The sequence below is a fragment of the Asterias rubens genome, chromosome 14 (assembly GCF_902459465.1).
Source record: "Asterias rubens chromosome 14, eAstRub1.3, whole genome shotgun sequence".
Classification (NCBI taxonomy): domain Eukaryota; kingdom Metazoa; phylum Echinodermata; class Asteroidea; order Forcipulatida; family Asteriidae; genus Asterias; species Asterias rubens.
Genome location: NC_047075.1, coordinates 7,530,465 through 7,548,083, shown reverse-complemented (window position 1 = coordinate 7,548,083; position 17,619 = coordinate 7,530,465). Strand labels below are relative to the sequence as shown.

Here is a 17,619-nt window from a genome sequence, read left to right as displayed (position 1 = left end):
TAGTTTATAAAGTAAAGACACAACCAGGTCTGGAACTTCGTTCTTGAAAGGGCGAGGCCATTTTCATTTTGCAAAGCGCACTTCCATTGGAAGAAATCTTAAAGTTAATGGGAAACTTTTGAAGGGGAACCCAGGTCAAGACCAGGGGCAACGAAGGCCCGTTACAGGCCTGCCGTCGATTTCACAAAACTCTTCCTAACTTAGGATTAATCTTATGACTTAGGACGAGTCCCAACCCTGTACTCTAGCATGCAAACCTTAAGGTTAATCCTAAGTTAGGACGAGTTACTCGTCCTAACTCGAGATAAGAGGAGTCTTTACTCTTTGTGAAATCGACGGCAGAACACTCAGTCAATACTTCAATGAAATCAGTCAGAATGTAAATGTGTTTCTTCCTTACCCTTCTGAAGACAACCCAGTCTTGGTGGGAGTACTGCAGATAGCCACCTAGTTCAGTCGTTAGATGAGACTTCTCAATATAGTTGTATAACTCCATCTCATCGTCCACACCAACGCTCTAAAAAGAGTCAAAAGAATTTGGGGGTTAAATAAAAACCATTCATGGGCGTACAGTTTGCCTACTTCATGAACATTATGATCTGTACAAATTCCCCCCCCCCCCAAAAAAAATAATAAAATAATCATCATCATAATCATAATAATAAAATAAAAAATAAAATAAAAAATAAGAGTTAAACTTAAAGGGAAGGTACACGTTTGGTAATTACTCATAACAAATATTAACTTAACTACCGACTTGGTAACGAGTAATGGAGAGCTGTTGATAGTATACAAATATTGTGAGAAACGACTCCCTCTGAAATAACGCAGTTTTTGTGAGAGAGGTAATTTCTCCGTTAAATAATAAAAGACTTCTAGCTAGAAGTCTTTTATTCTTATCTGAAAGCACACAAATTCGTCCAACAAGGGTGTTTTTTCTTTCATCATTTTCTCGCAACTTTGATGACCAATTGAGCGCAAACTCTCACAGGCTTATTATTTTATGGTTATGATGGGCTACACCAAGTGAGAAGACTGGTCTTTGACAATTACCAAACATGTACCTTCCCTTTAACTTATACACCAACTTTGTGTGCTTTCAGCATTTTCAGACACTGTACAGAAGAAAGGCTTCAAGCCTGAAGTCTTTCATTATTTGCAGCATGCCGTGGCCAAGCGGTTAAAGAGCAAAGAATTCAAACTCTGGTGTTTCTGATCAGCAGAGTGTTGGTTCGAGTCCAAGTTGTGACACTTGTGTTTTTAAATCAAAACACTTATATATATAACCACGATGCTTCGTACTGTTGCCTACCGTAAGTCTAAAATTATGACAGGGCTGCTAAAGACTTCAGAGGACATGTGTTTGAATCCTGCCGTAGGAGCCGTAGCAGAGTGGTCTAGCGGTTATGATATGCTCTAGACTTAAGGGGTCATTATCAAGCCTATCAGACTAGGAACACCATTGCTTATCCCTTCTTTTTTTCAATATGCATTAGGTTCTGTTATGTACGTTCATTCACAACACACATACATGTACCTGTTCACACTTGCTTTCATAAACACTTGAGAATTCCCTCTTTTCCATCTTGACCGGTGCTTTGAATGGTTTTGCACCAGATGTAGAGCGCCTTTATAAACGCTGTGTACTTATTATTATTATTATTACATTCAATCAAAAGGACACAAGTGTCATGACCGGAACTTGAACCCAAACTCTGCTGATCAGAAACAGCAGAGCTCGAGTCTTTAAAGGGAAGGTACACATTTTTGGGTATTTACTCAAAACAAGTATTAACTTACAACCTGACTTGGTAACGAGCGTTGGAGAGCTGTTGATAGTACATTAACCATTGTTAGAAACAGCTCCCTTCTGAAGCATAGATTCTGAGAAAGAGGTAATTTCTCACTACAATAATAAAAGACTTCTCACTAAAATAATACAAGACTTCTAGCCAGAAGTCTTTTGTTCCTGTCTGAAAGCACGCAAATTCGTCCAACAAGGGTGTTTTTTCTCTCATCATTTTCTCCCAACTTCGATGACCAATTTAGCTCAAATTTTTCCACCAAGTGAGAAGACTGGTCTTTGACAACTACCAAATGTGTACATTCCCTTTAAAACCACTCTGCCACAACACACATTGTAAATAATTACAACCTTGTACACACATTTTTTTATCCTTTTCAAAACACAACTCAGTACCTGGAAGAATGGAGGCACGATATTCTTATTGGTCTTCTTCTTGCTATCTCTGAGTGATAGATGCGTCATGGCGTCTTTATGTGTTTTCTTGTTCAATGGTAGAATCACGTACAACACACACGTTCCTATTACACCATTCATTTCTGCCTGTAGAGTTCAAAATATAACAAAAAAGTTCAAGTAACAATTGCATAGAGCTGCTTTATTCCTCCATCACATCAAACTCGTCCTCACTATGTTCCGAAAAAAAAATAGTCTTCTAGGCTCTAGCTAATGCGCAACTTCGGTAGTTTAGTTGGTAAGACACTGCTCTAGAATTGCAAGGGTCGTGGGTTCGAATCCCACCCAAGTAACATGCCTGTTATATATTTTTCACGGGACTCAGGAAAATACTGAGTAAACAGTGCTAACACACATGGGTGTATCGGTGAAAAACAAAATTAATAAAAAATGGTCTTGTTGCAAGACGATAGTAATGTGCGCGGCGAGGAGGGAGGAAGCGGGGAAACAAGTGGTTTTAAAAAGTGCAAATCAAAGCTGTGGACATGGTAAATGCCATGTCTGATGTCACAATTCAAAGTCCTATACACATCACTGTAGCAATATTTATTATTCATAAATACCTCAGACAGTTTCGCTATTCCTATTGGTGGAGAGCGCGTCACGTGGGTGTGTAAAAACCTTTGTTTATGACCAGTAAAAAGTGTTAAAACATGGGCGTGACACACGAGCTTGCACCTGGGTCATTCCTTGTCAAATCAACCAGTTTTTAGAAAAGTTCCCAGGTGACCATCTCAGATTTTGATGAAACTTCATCAGAATGATTGGATGTGGCTCAAATGAACACATACAAAAAAGCTAAGTCATACTCCATTCCTTTTTCGAGATATGACCCATTGAAATTTGGTTGAGGCGGCCATTTTGTGCTCGCGCGAGATGCGAAAAGTGATTTTTGTGATAATTTCCGACTTTGAAAGCTCATAATTTAGTTATTGTACCAGGTAGAGAGCTCAAATTTGGTATTCCATCTTACTTCTTGCCAAATTTCATGAATCTGCACTCAATTTAAATGTATCTCCGTTAATTTTCTAGTTATGGTCACCTAAAGTAGGCACTTTAATCAGCCAAAAATGTTGTTTTTTTTGTGATAATTGGGGTCACCCTGTGCCCACATGAGAGGTCAAATGAATCCTATATTCCCTAGGTATTATCATCTATGGGTGCATGTCTTTACCCATAAGCAATTATAAGCTCACCAATACATTAATTTAGAAATAGCATGGGCCCAAAGTTGGTTCCAGCCAGAAAAAGGTCAAAAAGACCCCGCCCGTCTTGACCCCGGTTGACCCCGGGATCAATTAAAACATTTTTTGAAATTGACACCAGTGAAACATATGTATTATATCTACTAATACACCAATTTTCAGCTTTGGCACTCAACTCCTTCATGGTGTGGTGGCAATTTGAATATTATATGTTTTTGGCACATTTTAATGTGATATCATACAGTATACATATACATGTACATTCATGTACACATGTACAATACATGGTAATATATGTTTGAAGCTTTCCCTTATAAGGAGTTGTCATTAAACCTCCATCCCTAGACAAATTATACGACTGCAATATTTGCAAATCTACTGGTACTACATGTAATATACTACTACCTGTACTACTACCTGTACTACAAATTGCATACAATAATTGATATGTGAGTTTGGTAATATCCCAGGTCAAAATTCCAGTTGAACCTACATGTAGTTAACTGGGGTCAACTGGTTCAACTGGATAGTAAACAAACTCGTCCATTTTCCATATTAACCAACTGGTTTGGACTAGGTTTAACTGTGTTCAAGTGAGTTTAAATTATAAACCAGTTGGTGTCTGTCCATTTTCCATATTAAACCAACTGGTTTTAACTGTGTTTTTAAACACAGTTAAAACTAGTTAAAACTAGTTAAAACTAGTTTATCAACTGGTTTCAACTAGTTCCAGTTAAACACAGTTTAACTAGGTTCAACTGGAATTTTGACCTGGGATGTAAATGTAGACTTATACATTCTACATAATGTACTGTTACATGTACTTTTATGTATCTCACTTCTCACGATGCAAACAAGTAATTAAAGTTGATGGTGCATGAAGGACTGTCAAATTCTGAATAAAGTCAGCACCGACATGACCAGTGGCACAAGCAAAAGTAGAATACAGACAACAAATTGTTCCTTCTGTGTTTACGCTTATTTAAAGCCATTGGACACTTTCGGTTAACAGTATTGTCCAAGGCCCACACTTCGTGTATCACATTTATATAAAAAATAACAAACCTTTGAAAATTTAGGATCAATCGGTCATCAGGAGTCGGGAGAAAATAATGTGAAAACCCAACCTTATTTCCTCACGTTTCGCCGTGTCATGACATGTGTTTAAAATAAATCCGTAATTCTCGATATCGAGAATTCATATTGTTTTAATGTTTTCTCAAAAAGTAAAGCATTTCATGGAATAATATTTCCAGAGAAGTGTTTCACCATTACCTTCTGTAAACCCTGTAAATTATTTGTAAATCTGTGAACTTTTTGTTTTTTTCTGTACCGAAAGTGTCCAATGGCTTTAACCCATTGGTTTCAATTCTGGTACAGGTCTTCACGGAGGCAACGAAGGCGATTGCTTTGGTGCCCTTGAAATGCTCCAATTTCTTCATAGGGTGCCCTTTACCAGGGACAAAATGCCTTGGTGCCCTTACCGTTTCAAAAACGCAAGATACAGGCCTGATGATGTGTAGTTCACAGTTCACATTCTTAGGCGAAGGGACATCTTAAATTCTTGTTATTGTCATTATTTTTTTTAACTGCATAGGAAACTGACGACCAGTTAATTTTGACATGATTTGGGGTTGAGCAAAGAAAAATATACTTCAAAACATTTAACCAGCAAAATATCACATCGGTGTGAGGGTAAACACAGTATTCAGAAACTGTGTATTAGATGTTAAAGGCAGTGGACACTATTGGTAATTACTCAAAATAATTATTGGCATAAAACCTTTCTTGGTGATGGGTAATGGGGAGAGGTTGGTAGTATAAAACATTGTGAGAAATAGCTCCCTCTGAAATGCTATAGTTTTCGAGAAACAAGTAATTTTCCACATGAATTTGATTTCAAGACCTCGGATTTAGAACTTGATGTCTCAAAATCAACCATCTAAACGCACACAACTTCATGTGACAAGGGTGTTTTCTTCTTTCAATATTATCTCGCAACTTTGATGACCGATTGAGCTCAAATTTTCACAGGTTTGTTATTTTATGCATATGTTGAGATACACCAACTGTGAAGGCTAGTCTTTGACAATTACCAATAGTGTCCACTGCCTTTAAAGAGGATTTTAAATTTCAGTGTTCAGCACAGTCCTATAATATATGAAGCACCTTCTTTCTACTAAATTTGACTTCATTTACGATAAATTAGTGCCACGATATCTCCTCTTGACCAATCAGATTAAACAAACTGTCCCAGGTGTCATTTATGAATGAAATTTGTAACGTTAACTGTTACTTCTTGATACACCATACCGTACCTGTAGACTGTTGAGAGTCGATTTCATGAAAATAATAAAATCCAAGACAGAGAATCGTAGATCCGTCACAAACGCAAAACCCCTCTGTCTGTCCTTTGGCCTAAAGACACCAAACAAAAGAAATTCAAAACTATTTTAAAAACACTTGAGTTTCAGTTTCACGGTTGAACATTGTTTTGTAACCACGGTGTGTGGTAAGGGTTCGGGGAGTCTTGGTGCGAGACGTTTTCTTGTTTTTCTTTCACACACAGCGCCAACTCACCAACAGCATCAACCGCCCGTTTACAATCACCTGACTAAATTCGTGGACATAGCCGGGTGAGTGTATAAGGGCAGTCCAGGGCTGTATGCATTGTTTTTGAAATGGCAAGAGCACCAAGGCATTTTCTCTTTGACAAAGGGCACCCTATGAGGAACATTTCAAGGGCACCAAGGCAATGAAGTATCAGGCCTGCAGTCAATGCGTTAAAGGAAAACAAGAAACGTCTTGCACTAATTCTTTGGTTTGGGCCAAGGGGGGGACGGGGGTTCAAATGAATAACGGTTTAGACTTCACAGTGGAATGTTTATCTCAAAACAAAAAACAAACAAACAAGTTGCTTTTACATTTGGGCCTAAATGTTGAGTTAGACCCTGAAATTATCTAAATTCTGGTAAATATTTAAAGGAACACGTTGCCTTGGATCGGTCGAGTTGGTCTTTGAAAAGCGTTTGTAACCGTTTGTTATAAAATGCATATGATTAGAAAGATATTTTAAAAGTAGAATATAATGATCCACACAAGTATCACTCGAAATTGCGTGGTTTTCCTTTTACCTCGTCGACAAACACGGTCGGCCATTTATGGGAGTCAAATTTTTGACTCCCATAAATGGCCGACCGTGTTAGTTTGCAAGTAAAAGGAAAACCATGCAATTTCGAGGCAAATGTGTGTGGATCATTGTATTCTACTTTTAAAACATCTTTCTAACAATCATGCATTTTATAACAAATGGTTACAAGCGCTTTTCAAAGACCAACTCGACCGATCCAAGGCAACATGTTCCTTTAATAATAAGCAAAATAAGATCAATCTTCGCTCAATACTTTTTAGCTCTTTAACTTGTAAAGATAATCTTTTCAAATTGTGACTGTGCACAGTTTGTGTGTTTCCCTTAGAGGATTCGGGTACTTTTTCAAAATGTCCAAAGATTTACATTTAACTTACAGGGTTTGAAGATAATGATAGTGGAAAGCTTCCCTTCAAATATTACTAACTAAGGTTGTGTAGTTTTTGAGAAATGAGTAAAACAACTCACAAACTAATTTTGGTTCTCATAATACCAAAATGATTTTAGCATGTAAAATCCCCTTAACCAGTTATGACATTATACCAAAACCATAGCATAACTGGTTAATACGTTTTCACATGCTAAAACTGAGACGAAAATTATTACTTTTACTCATTTCTCAAAAACTACAGCACCTCAGTAAGTAAAATTTCAAGGGAAGCTTTCTACTATCATAATCTTCAAATTGTGTAAAGTATAATGTAAATCTGTGGACATTGTGTTTTTTGTTAGGAAAAAGTACATACCCGTTAAAGCTCAACCTACACTTTAGAAATTTGTTAATGTTTAAAAACGCCTCTCAGTTGGATCGTCCTGAGGTGCTCAATAAATCTAATCATTATTGTTATTATAACAATAACTCACTCACCGTGTGATATCGATGTAATATCTCAGTAAAATATCCATCCCACTCGCTTTGACCTTTGACTCTAGTATCCCATGATACTTTGCAGGGAAGGTGATGATTGGTCGGCCATACTGGTCCCTTCCTCCTGCAAACAAATCCAATGACATTAATAATCAGTATCAATTTTCTCTGTAATAGCACCCTGAGCACTTTTGTGGATTTGTGCGCTCTATAAGATTCATTATTATTATTATTATTTTTATTATTATTATGAAGAAGTTTATTTTTTTGCTATCTACGATACATCCTACAGAGCCGGATCCAGACTATGGATCAGAGGTGCTAAAGGGGTGATGTTATTTAATGGACAGAATTCTACGTAGTATGTGGGCTGTGCCGTGGAGTGCTATCTTCTGGACTAAGTTGATGCTTATGCTGCCAGGGATACGCTCGATGAATTTCTCCAGTCCTTTCTTTACTAGTCCCAGAGCTCAGATGATCACTGGTATTGTCTGGGTCTTCATACTCCCCATTCTGCTAATCTCGATCCCAAGGTCTTTGTACTTAGACAGCTTCTCGGTAACTATAATTGAGGTGTTTATTATTGTTACTATCATTATTATTATTATTATTATTATGATTAAATTTGGTTTGCGGTAACATCATCATTAATGTATATCGTACTTGCTAGTAGGTAGAGTTTGTTCTTTAGAAAACTTTCTTTATTCTACTACTGGGGAGTACATTTATCAGATGTTCTTTTCAGTTCTGAAAAGAACTGCTTTTGCTTTTTAATTAATTACCGTTGAGACCAATTCAAGAACTGACTCCGCGGTAGTGCAGTGTAGTTTTGAGATACACCAAGTGAGAAGACTGGGCTTTGACAAATACCACTGTCTTTAATTCACAATTAGCCTTGAAGTGTGAGGTCAGATGTCCAGGCTACAACTTATGTTTGTTTCACATGGTTATGAATTGCACAAATCAAGAAATGTCTACTCAACAAGTTGTTGCTGTACCTGTGAGGATGGCGACCTCTGACATGATGATGTCATCTTCAGGCATCTTGGGAGCATGACTGAAGAAAAACTGATCATCTGAAAGGCAATAACAAAACATTTCAATAGTTTGGAGAACAGACCTGGGCCCAATTTCATAGCGCTGCTAAGCACACAAATTTGCTTCCTTGATAAAAACAGGATTACAAACCATCATTTCCGTCTGTTGCATATTGCTTATTACTTGTATTCAGCTGTTGTTTGTTTATCCTCAAAACCACATGGAAATTTGGTTGGTAATTCTGTTTTTATTAAGGCCAAAATTTCATGCTGTGCAAATTTGTGTGCTTAGCAGCCCCTGATACTGCACGGAGGCAACAATTCGATTGCATCCATGCCCCATGGTCATTGCAGGCCTGTACATGCATGCTTCGTTTTTTTAAAGGGCAAGGGCACCTACCATTTTCTCTTTGGTAAAGGGCACTAAACGTGGAAATTATAAATTTCTACTGAAGCATTTCAAGGGCACCAAGGCAATGACTAGGGGCAATGAAGGCAATCGACTTTGTTGCCTCCGTGAAGTACATATCAGCCCTGTCATTGCCTTGGTGCCCTTTGCTCTGACAGGAAAAATGTAGTTTCCTTTACCAGGGAGAAAATGCCCTTACTCTTGCAAAAAGGCAGCATACAAGAATAGATGTTAAATTTGCATTTTTTTCAATCAGGGATAAAGAATATTCATTTTTGTTTTAAAACCCATTGTGTAATTAGCACTGTATACTCCGTACTTACCCGAGCTCTGTGAAAATCAGAAGCATATGGACGAGTTCTTAAAGGCAGTGGACACTATTGGTAATTGTCAAAGACTAGCCGTCACAGTTGGTGTATCTCAACATATGCATAAAATAACTAACCTGTGAAAATTTGAGCTCAATCGATCATCGAAGTGGCGAGATAATAATGAAAGAAAAAAACACCCTTGTCACATGAAGTTGTGTGCATTTAGATGGTTGACATGGTTGATTTCGAGACCTCAAAGTTCTAAATCTGAGGTCTCGAAATCAAATTCGTGGAAAATTACTTCTTTCTCGAAAACTACATCACTTCAGAGGGAGCTGTTTCTCCCAATTTTTCAGACTACATGTATCAACCTCCCCCTATTATTCGTCACCAAGTAAAGTTTCATGTTAATAATTTTTTTGAGTAATGACCAATAGTGTCCACTGCCTTTAAACTGCCATTCAAAAGGCCATCACATGGCAACGTCTCTGCCGATTTTAAAAGGCAGTTTAAGAACTCGCATCCCACCTGATCATGCCTGTGATTTTTTTTCACAGAACTTGGGTACATGTAAGTACTGAGTATACAGTGCTAACACACATCGGTGAAATTGTCAACACACATTTAGCTGGAAATAATGACACAATATCACCTTTAACTACATGTACATGTACACAGACGAACTTCTACCTGTCCTTTGTCATAAAATTGTACCTGTTAAGCTTTGTATGGGTTCAGCACCCTGCAGCATGACTGCATGATTAAGACACTTTGTATTATTGTGAAGGTTCCCTCTGGAGAGGAGCTTACCAATGGTACAAGTACAGTGTACTCAAAACTATCTACTGCACCACTTGCCACTTTATTTGGTGCAACAACATATATGAATTGGACAGAGTCCAAAGATTACAAAATAGTGCAGCTCGTTTAATATGTTCCACACCCTTGAGAGAACATATTACCCTCATCACTTAGGGAACTTCATTGGCTACCAATTAGGGAACGAATCCATTTTAAGATTGCTCGTCTCGTTTTAAAATGCTTGAACAAAAACTACACCTCATATTACCATTTTACTGTCACACTACACTCCTCCTCGATTTCTTCAATCCACACTTGACATCACTCGCTTGAATGTTCCCCAAGCAAACAAAATTATAGGTCAAAAGGCTTTCAGTGTAATCACTCTCAAAAAAATATATGGCATTAAATAAACTTTATCTTTCGATAGTATTTTGAGAATCATCACTTTGAAGTGACGAGGTTCTGGAAAAATATAATAGTTTGTATGGGCAAAAAAACATTGAGTCTGATAAAGACGGTCACTGGTTGTCTCTCAGATTGTGTTTTCCATTTATGGATTATTTTTCCGGCATGGACATAACCCCTCTGGATTCAGCAATATCTCAAAAACGTGCACACGCACCTTTTGAAATGATAATTATCAAATGTGTCCATGAGTGCCTTTAAGTAAGGATCAAAGTCTTCATTTCAACACTCCACTAGAAATCTGAAAACAGGTTTCAACCATTATAAAAAGAAAAAGTATTTTGAATTTTTCCAAAACAACCTACACTGCAGTGATGTTGAAGGGTGGCTGCAGTGTTTTTTTTATTCATTTAAGCGATTAAACATGACTTTTTAAACCTGAAACATTTTTTTTAATTTTTTTTTAAATGCGCAAGTATTTTTAAAATGGTTTTCAAGAGATTAAACGTTTGCATAAGCGTGACATCATGTTGGTAACCCGAGCCGTCGGGCCCCATGGCTGTGTGCATATAGAACCGTGTGCACTGTGTGACCTGACTCTTTTTGCTGACGATATGTTTGAATTCCCGACGTGACGTTGATGGCAGGGGCAGTAACAATCCACAAAAAGGGGGGGGGGCATGACTTATTCGCTCATTACGCAAGTCAGATATGTTATATATGTCACATATTTTATTGATGTTCAATAAGTATATCAGAAATGAATGACAGCAAAACTAACTGTTTTATTTTAATTCACTGCAGCATCCCTTTAAAGAGGCCTTAGATAAAGCTTAAAGGCCCTGCTGGTCGGCAATTTGGTTATTACTCAAAATAATTGTTTTAAAACATAAAAACAAACTTGAAAACACGGCTAGAACCAGCTCCCTCTGAAGTAATGTAGTTTGAGAAAGGAGAATTTTGTCAATAGAAATATTTGAGTTGAATTTGAGACCTCAGCTGAGTTCTCAAGTTCAAACATCTAAAAGTTTGTGGGGGGGGGGGGGGTTCAGTGTGGTTTTTTTTCTTCATTTTTATCTCTTGCAACTTTGACGACCATGTCAAAGAGTTGAATGAATTTATGTGGGATACATCTTTTTGACAAAATAACCAATAGGAGTCCAGTGTGTTTAAAGGATTTGGGAACTTTTTCAAAATGTCCATAGATTTACATTAAACTTACAGGGTTTGAAGATAATGATAGTGGAAAGCTTCCCTTCAAATATTACTGTCTGAGGTGCTGTAGTTTTTGAGAAATGAGTAAAAACAATGTCATGAAAATACGTTTGTAAATGCTTAAAATAATTTTTGTCTCATGAGACGAAAATTATTTTCATGACGTTGTTTTACTCATTTCCCCAAAACTACAGCACCTCAGTAAGTAATATTTTCAGGGAAGCATTCTACTATCATTATCTTCAAACTGTATAAGTTTAGTGTAAATCTGTGGATGTGTTTTTTGTCCTACAAAAAGTACATACACCCATTAGGCCCTAAGGATAAAAAAAAAAATTTTAACACCTCAAACCATTTTAAATACAACAAAAACTACATTGGTCATTTTGCCCAACAGCCTATACCCCAATAACAATCCGTGGCTTTAAATACAGCTTAACTCAACAATAGGATTCCTATTACTAAACTCAGTAGGCAGTGAATTAACATGGATGATTGCTCAGTGCAAACACAATGGGAGTTTTGTCAATGCTTGTAACTGACAACATTGGGTTCTGTAAACAGTTAGTGTACAACTGCACAAGGCACCATCCTCCCTGTATACAGAATAGGCACCCTGCTGTTATGAAAGTGTTTTTTTGCCAGTCCTGGCCAAGGGAGGTTATATCACACAGGCTAGCTCTGATGAACCCCTTATCAAAAAAGAAAATGGATATCCACTTTAAAGAGGATATCTCACAGCTAGGCCTGGGGTGGATTTCACAAAGAGTTAGGACTAGTCTTATCTCTAGTTAGAACCAGTTACTCGTCCTAACTTAGGACTATCCATGCAATTTGTATATATCTCCTAGGACTAGTCCTAAGTTAGGACTAGTCCTAACTCTTTGTGAAATCGACACAGGGCTGCTATATAAGCACTACAATTTGCTTAGCATGGAATTTCTTCCTTGATAAAAACAGGATTACCAACCAAACTTCCATGTGATTTTCCACGTCAGCAACAACAGCTGAATACCAGTAACAAGCAATATGCAACAAATGGAAATTTGGTTGGTAATCCTGTTTTTATCAAGGAAGAAACTTCATGCTAAGCAAATTTTTGTACTACGCAGCTCTATGAAATTGGGCCCTGTCTATGGTTGAACCATGGTTGAACTGTGTTCAGGGCCTGATTTCATAAAGCTGTTAAGCAAAATATTCTGCTTGACCATTGCTTTGCTGAGAAGTAATAATAATAATGATAATAATATTATCGAAGTCTTATATAGCACACGTATCCCAAACAAGGTACTCAAAGCGCCGAGTATACTTTCAGAAAGATAGGTAATTGCAGTGGTGAATTTTTAGACCCAATTATTTAGCATCTTATAAGGGTTTACAAGGTGCTACGGCGCATACAGCAGCCACAGCCAGGAACACCGCGGCGAACCCCTTCTCTTTTTCGAAAAGTGCACCCCTTGGGTTCTTTTACATGCATTACACAACACATGGGACCAACAGCTTTCCGTCTCATCCGAAGGACGAAAATAAGTTATGCTAACAATTACACTAAAGAATGCTTGCCGACGAATTCTGCGTTTACGATCACCATTCTGTTTACAGCACAAGCTCTGAGTTTCTGCGCTAGTCGAATTCTGCGTTTACGATCACCATTCTCCATTTACGGCACGAGCTCTGAGTTTCTGCGGTAGCCGAATTCTGCGTTTACGATCACCATTCTCAGTTTACAGCACAAGCTCTGAGTTTCTGCGCTAGCCGAATTCTGCGTTTACGATCATCATTCTCCATTTACGGCACGAGCTCTGAGTTTCTGCGGTAGCCGAATTCTGCGTTTACGATCACCATTCTCCGTTTACAGCACAAGCTCTGAGTTTCTGCGCTAGCCGAATTCTGCGTTTACGATCATCATTCTCCATTTACGGCACGAGCTCTGAGTTTCTGCGCTAGCCGAATTCTGCGTTTACGATCATCATTCTCCATTTACGGCACGAGCTCTGAGTTTCTGCGGTAGCTGTGTAAGTGAAGAAATGCCTAGTAAACTTCAAGTAAGTACGCATGCGCACGTATCAGTACTTAAAGCAAAACATCCCTGCTAAGCTTTTGAAGGGCTAGTTGCCTGTGTGTAGTTCCGGGCCTGTTATTAAATATTATTTGAGCAAAAAAAAGTAATTATCTGTAAATATAGGCTATTGGCCAATTAAAACTAACCTTTGAAGTGTACAACCTTTCTCTGTTGGCTGAGCATATCACCACACTCTCCGATCAATTTGGTACCATACAACTTTTGAATCCACAGTGCAGTCTTGACGCAAAACTTTCTTGCGATATTGCAAATTTTATTATAATCCAAGCATCTTGTGTTAATTCAGGTCAGTTAGGCCTATGGTGCGACACAAGGCTCTTTTTGATGGTTCAAAAAAGACAAAAGGATACCACAAAAACACCACGAAAAACAAAAGGATACCACAAAACACCACGTTGATTCGAAGCCATAGAACAACACATCAGAATACACGATGATAGATGTAGATGCAGTTAATTGGACTACTTCAAATTACAAAATGTACATCCCTCTGAGCAATTCATTGTTGTATGCAGTTGAAGATTTCCATTGTATAGGCCTAGCGACACAAAATCCTACAAAAATGTAATCACAATTTGCTACTCAATACTGGCACTCTGATGCACTGAATACAAGAGTCTACAAATTGCAATTTGACTCCATAAAGTTCATTGGTGTATTACTCGCAACAACTTTCCCTGTGTAGGGACACAAAATGCTACACAAAACGTATTCAGTTACTACTCAAATATCATGATCTGCAACTCAATATTGGAATTCAGTGTGCACAAAACACATCATTCTGAGAACTTTGGCTGTCGTAAAAGTCATGGGTGTACACAGTTGACCGATTTCCATTGCAGAGCAGTGCAAAATGCTACACAAAACTGCACTCAGTTGCTGCATTTACTCAAATATCATGATTTGCAAACCACAAAACACAACATTTTGCTAAGTAGAATTCCCAGACGAAATCTTCCACGCGTATGAACCAGACAAGTTCAAAGCAGCACAATTTTCACTACATTCGTAGATAAAACCAGGTGTTGACAAATTCCACTGAAAAGCCCAATTCCTACAGTATTTGTCACTTTGCATTGTTTTGAGTTTTATTCATTTTCTATTGTGGTCATGCTAATGTCATGCACTGATTAGGCAAAGTAAAAAAAACATGTTTACAAACCCGCCCGCTCCCTTTTTCAGAGGCCGCCTCCTCCTTCTTTTTTTTTTTCTTTTTTTAATGATTCCTTTTGTATATTTTTTATTTTTTAATAGTTTTTTTTTTTGTAAAATAGGAAAAAAGTATGTTTTTTAACGATCTCATCAAGAAAATACTTAAAGTGTTTCGGGCAGTCATTAATTAACAAAGGTCCTCTTCCTTTCTTTTTTTTTAGAAAGCTGGACGCCAAACATGTTTTTTTTTTTACACGGCCTTAACCCTCTCTACTATACTTTTGGTTGCAGCTGTTGAGAGCAACACCCTTGTTTTCCATTTATTTCCAACGTGACTAAATACCAACTGTGTGATATATTGATTATTTTATTCCAATTATAAATTCTCACTGTCATGTGTATGGGATGTAACCTGTAGACCAAAGCTTGCATCGATGCATTGCACTGGTGTAATGCACACCAATGTATAAACAGCTTTTTTAAAGAAAAAGCACAACCTACATTTACGTTTGGTTTTGTGAACTGTTTGATTGCTATTAAAGCATATTTTAACAATAAAACAAACCTTAAGGTACAAAAAAGTAATTTCAATAGGTAGTCACTAGTGCTGGGCGAATAGTAAAATTTTGGTATTCGGATACCGCTGGCCAACTATCCGAAATTAACCGGATATTCGAATAGTTTTTTTCGCCGCTAGAGGGCGCTGTTCGTTTGTGAATGAGATCTTATGGGCGGATTGATATTAGTTTTAGACAGTGTCACTCAGTTCATTCATAAAAATAACCGGATCTAATTTAAAGATGGCGATTTGCTTTTTCTTTTGATCGTGATTGACTCTACGTGAAGGAAAACTTTCGTAATCTTTGAACAAATTACGTCAGAAATGTCATTGTTTTAACTCTTCATGGAGGTGAGCATGGTTAAATACTTAATTTATGCTGTTTTATGCTGTCTTAATAGAAGTTTCATAAGGATTCACACAAAACATTCCTATCAGTTGTCGCCCGACGTCCGCGGATATTCGGATATTAAAGAATATCCGGTTACTTGGTTGTAATTACAGAACTATCCGGTTTATAAAAAGGTATTCGTGCCCATTGCGGATATCCGGTTAAGAAAAAAAAGGCATTCTCGCGGTTACGGATAGGAAAACCTATTCGCCATAAACCAGATATTCGAATAATTCGCCCAGGCCTAGTGGTCACGCTTTTCGGGAGCCATGATGTGCAGGAAGAATAAGGGCCTATAACTTCTTAGTACACCAATTATTAACAGTTGGTTTTGTTTTAAAGGGAAAATGTTTTTTTTTTAAGTTCCCTGTTTGATTGTTTTAATCTTGTGTACGTGTAGATATTTAAATAGGAATTAGTGTTATTACTTTAAAGGCACTGGACACTGTTGGTAATTGTCAAAGACCAGTCTTCACAGTTGGTGTATCTGTATGAGCGCAAAAAGAAGCCAGTTTTTTTTTTATTGATATTGTTATTAGCAGTCTTCACAGTTGGTGTATCTCAACATTATGTATGAGCGCAAAAAGAAGCCAGCTTTGATATTGTTATTAGCAGCATGATTTGAATTTGTGGGAAGGGCAGGTGAAAAAATCACAAAAATCAATAAATTACGTCACAGAAAGAATACAGTGGAATAACCAGTGTTTTTAAAGACGACGCACAGATTTCTACCCGCGGCACACAGGTTTGGCCAATGAACGGCCTTTTTTACCTCTAGGTGAGCATAAGGGCACTCAACTGGTGACACCACCACATTGGCATTGTCTATTCTGCGCGCCACCAAATGCATGTGACATTTTACCGCGTCCATGGTGAACCCATATTTTTTCTGCACAGTCAGTGGATCGGAGTGCATGTATACGCGGCCGATCGAGGTATTAAATATTCTATGATCAAACCAGGAACGCTGTGAGCCGCATTGATGGGTGTACGCATTGATGGGTGTACGCATTGATGGTTGTACACATTGATGGGTGTACGCATTGATGGGTGTACGCATTGATGGGTGTACGCATTGATGGGTGTACGCATTGATGGGTGTACGCATTGATGGGTGTACGCATTGATGGGTGTACGCATTGATGGGTGTACGCATTGATGGGTGTACGCATTGATGGGTGTACGCATTGATGGGTGTACGCATTGATGGGTGTACGCATTGATGGGTGTACGCATTGATGGGTGTACGCATTGATGGGTGTACGCATTTAGACGCGCATACGGCCTGCCCTACACAATGGCCACTTTCATAGCAACAAAGAGATTTAAATTTGATACCAAGATAGAGCTTTATACCCAGGGTCCAATTTCACCTGCTTTGAAAAGCACAACAAGCAGTTTTAAAAGCACAAAAACAAGTTTTGCTAAACCAGAATACACACTGTAAAGTTGTTGCCGGGTTGTTCTAAAACCCCCTGATGCATAAATAACCGCAGTCTCAGACTTGAAATCAATTCTAGTCGTGGAATGAAGTTGTGTTGCCTGTTCTTTGGATCACACACACTGTGAATTCTAAATCGGGGACTTAAAGGCCTATATTAATTCTTACTCGGCCGTAAAGTGACACTTTATGAATTCGGAATTGGGACATTCTTTAAACACGGGGTGGACGCCGAACAACCCTTACCAGCCAGATGTACAATTTGTGACTGGTATCCTGCTCATTTCTGTATACAAACGAAATCAATATTGTCTGGCCCTGGCTGCACACC

The 17,619-nt window shown here is 38.0% G+C and overlaps 1 protein-coding gene across 2 annotated transcripts in view; it reads right to left on the bottom strand.

The window, feature by feature from the left end:
* LOC117299230 overlaps positions 1-17,619 on the bottom strand; it is a 41,554-nt gene that overhangs the window by 19,380 nt on the left and 4,555 nt on the right. For both annotated transcript variants that reach the window (XM_033782698.1, XM_033782696.1), the window contains exons 2-6: positions 8,480-8,557; positions 7,482-7,605; positions 5,784-5,883; positions 2,201-2,347; positions 401-517 (exon numbers count right to left, since the gene is read on the bottom strand). In XM_033782698.1, coding sequence (XP_033638589.1) covers positions 401-517; positions 2,201-2,347; positions 5,784-5,883; positions 7,482-7,605; positions 8,480-8,525 — 534 coding nt within the window. In that variant the 5' untranslated portion in view covers positions 8,526-8,557. The remainder of the gene's footprint in view (positions 1-400; positions 518-2,200; positions 2,348-5,783; positions 5,884-7,481; positions 7,606-8,479; positions 8,558-17,619) is intronic.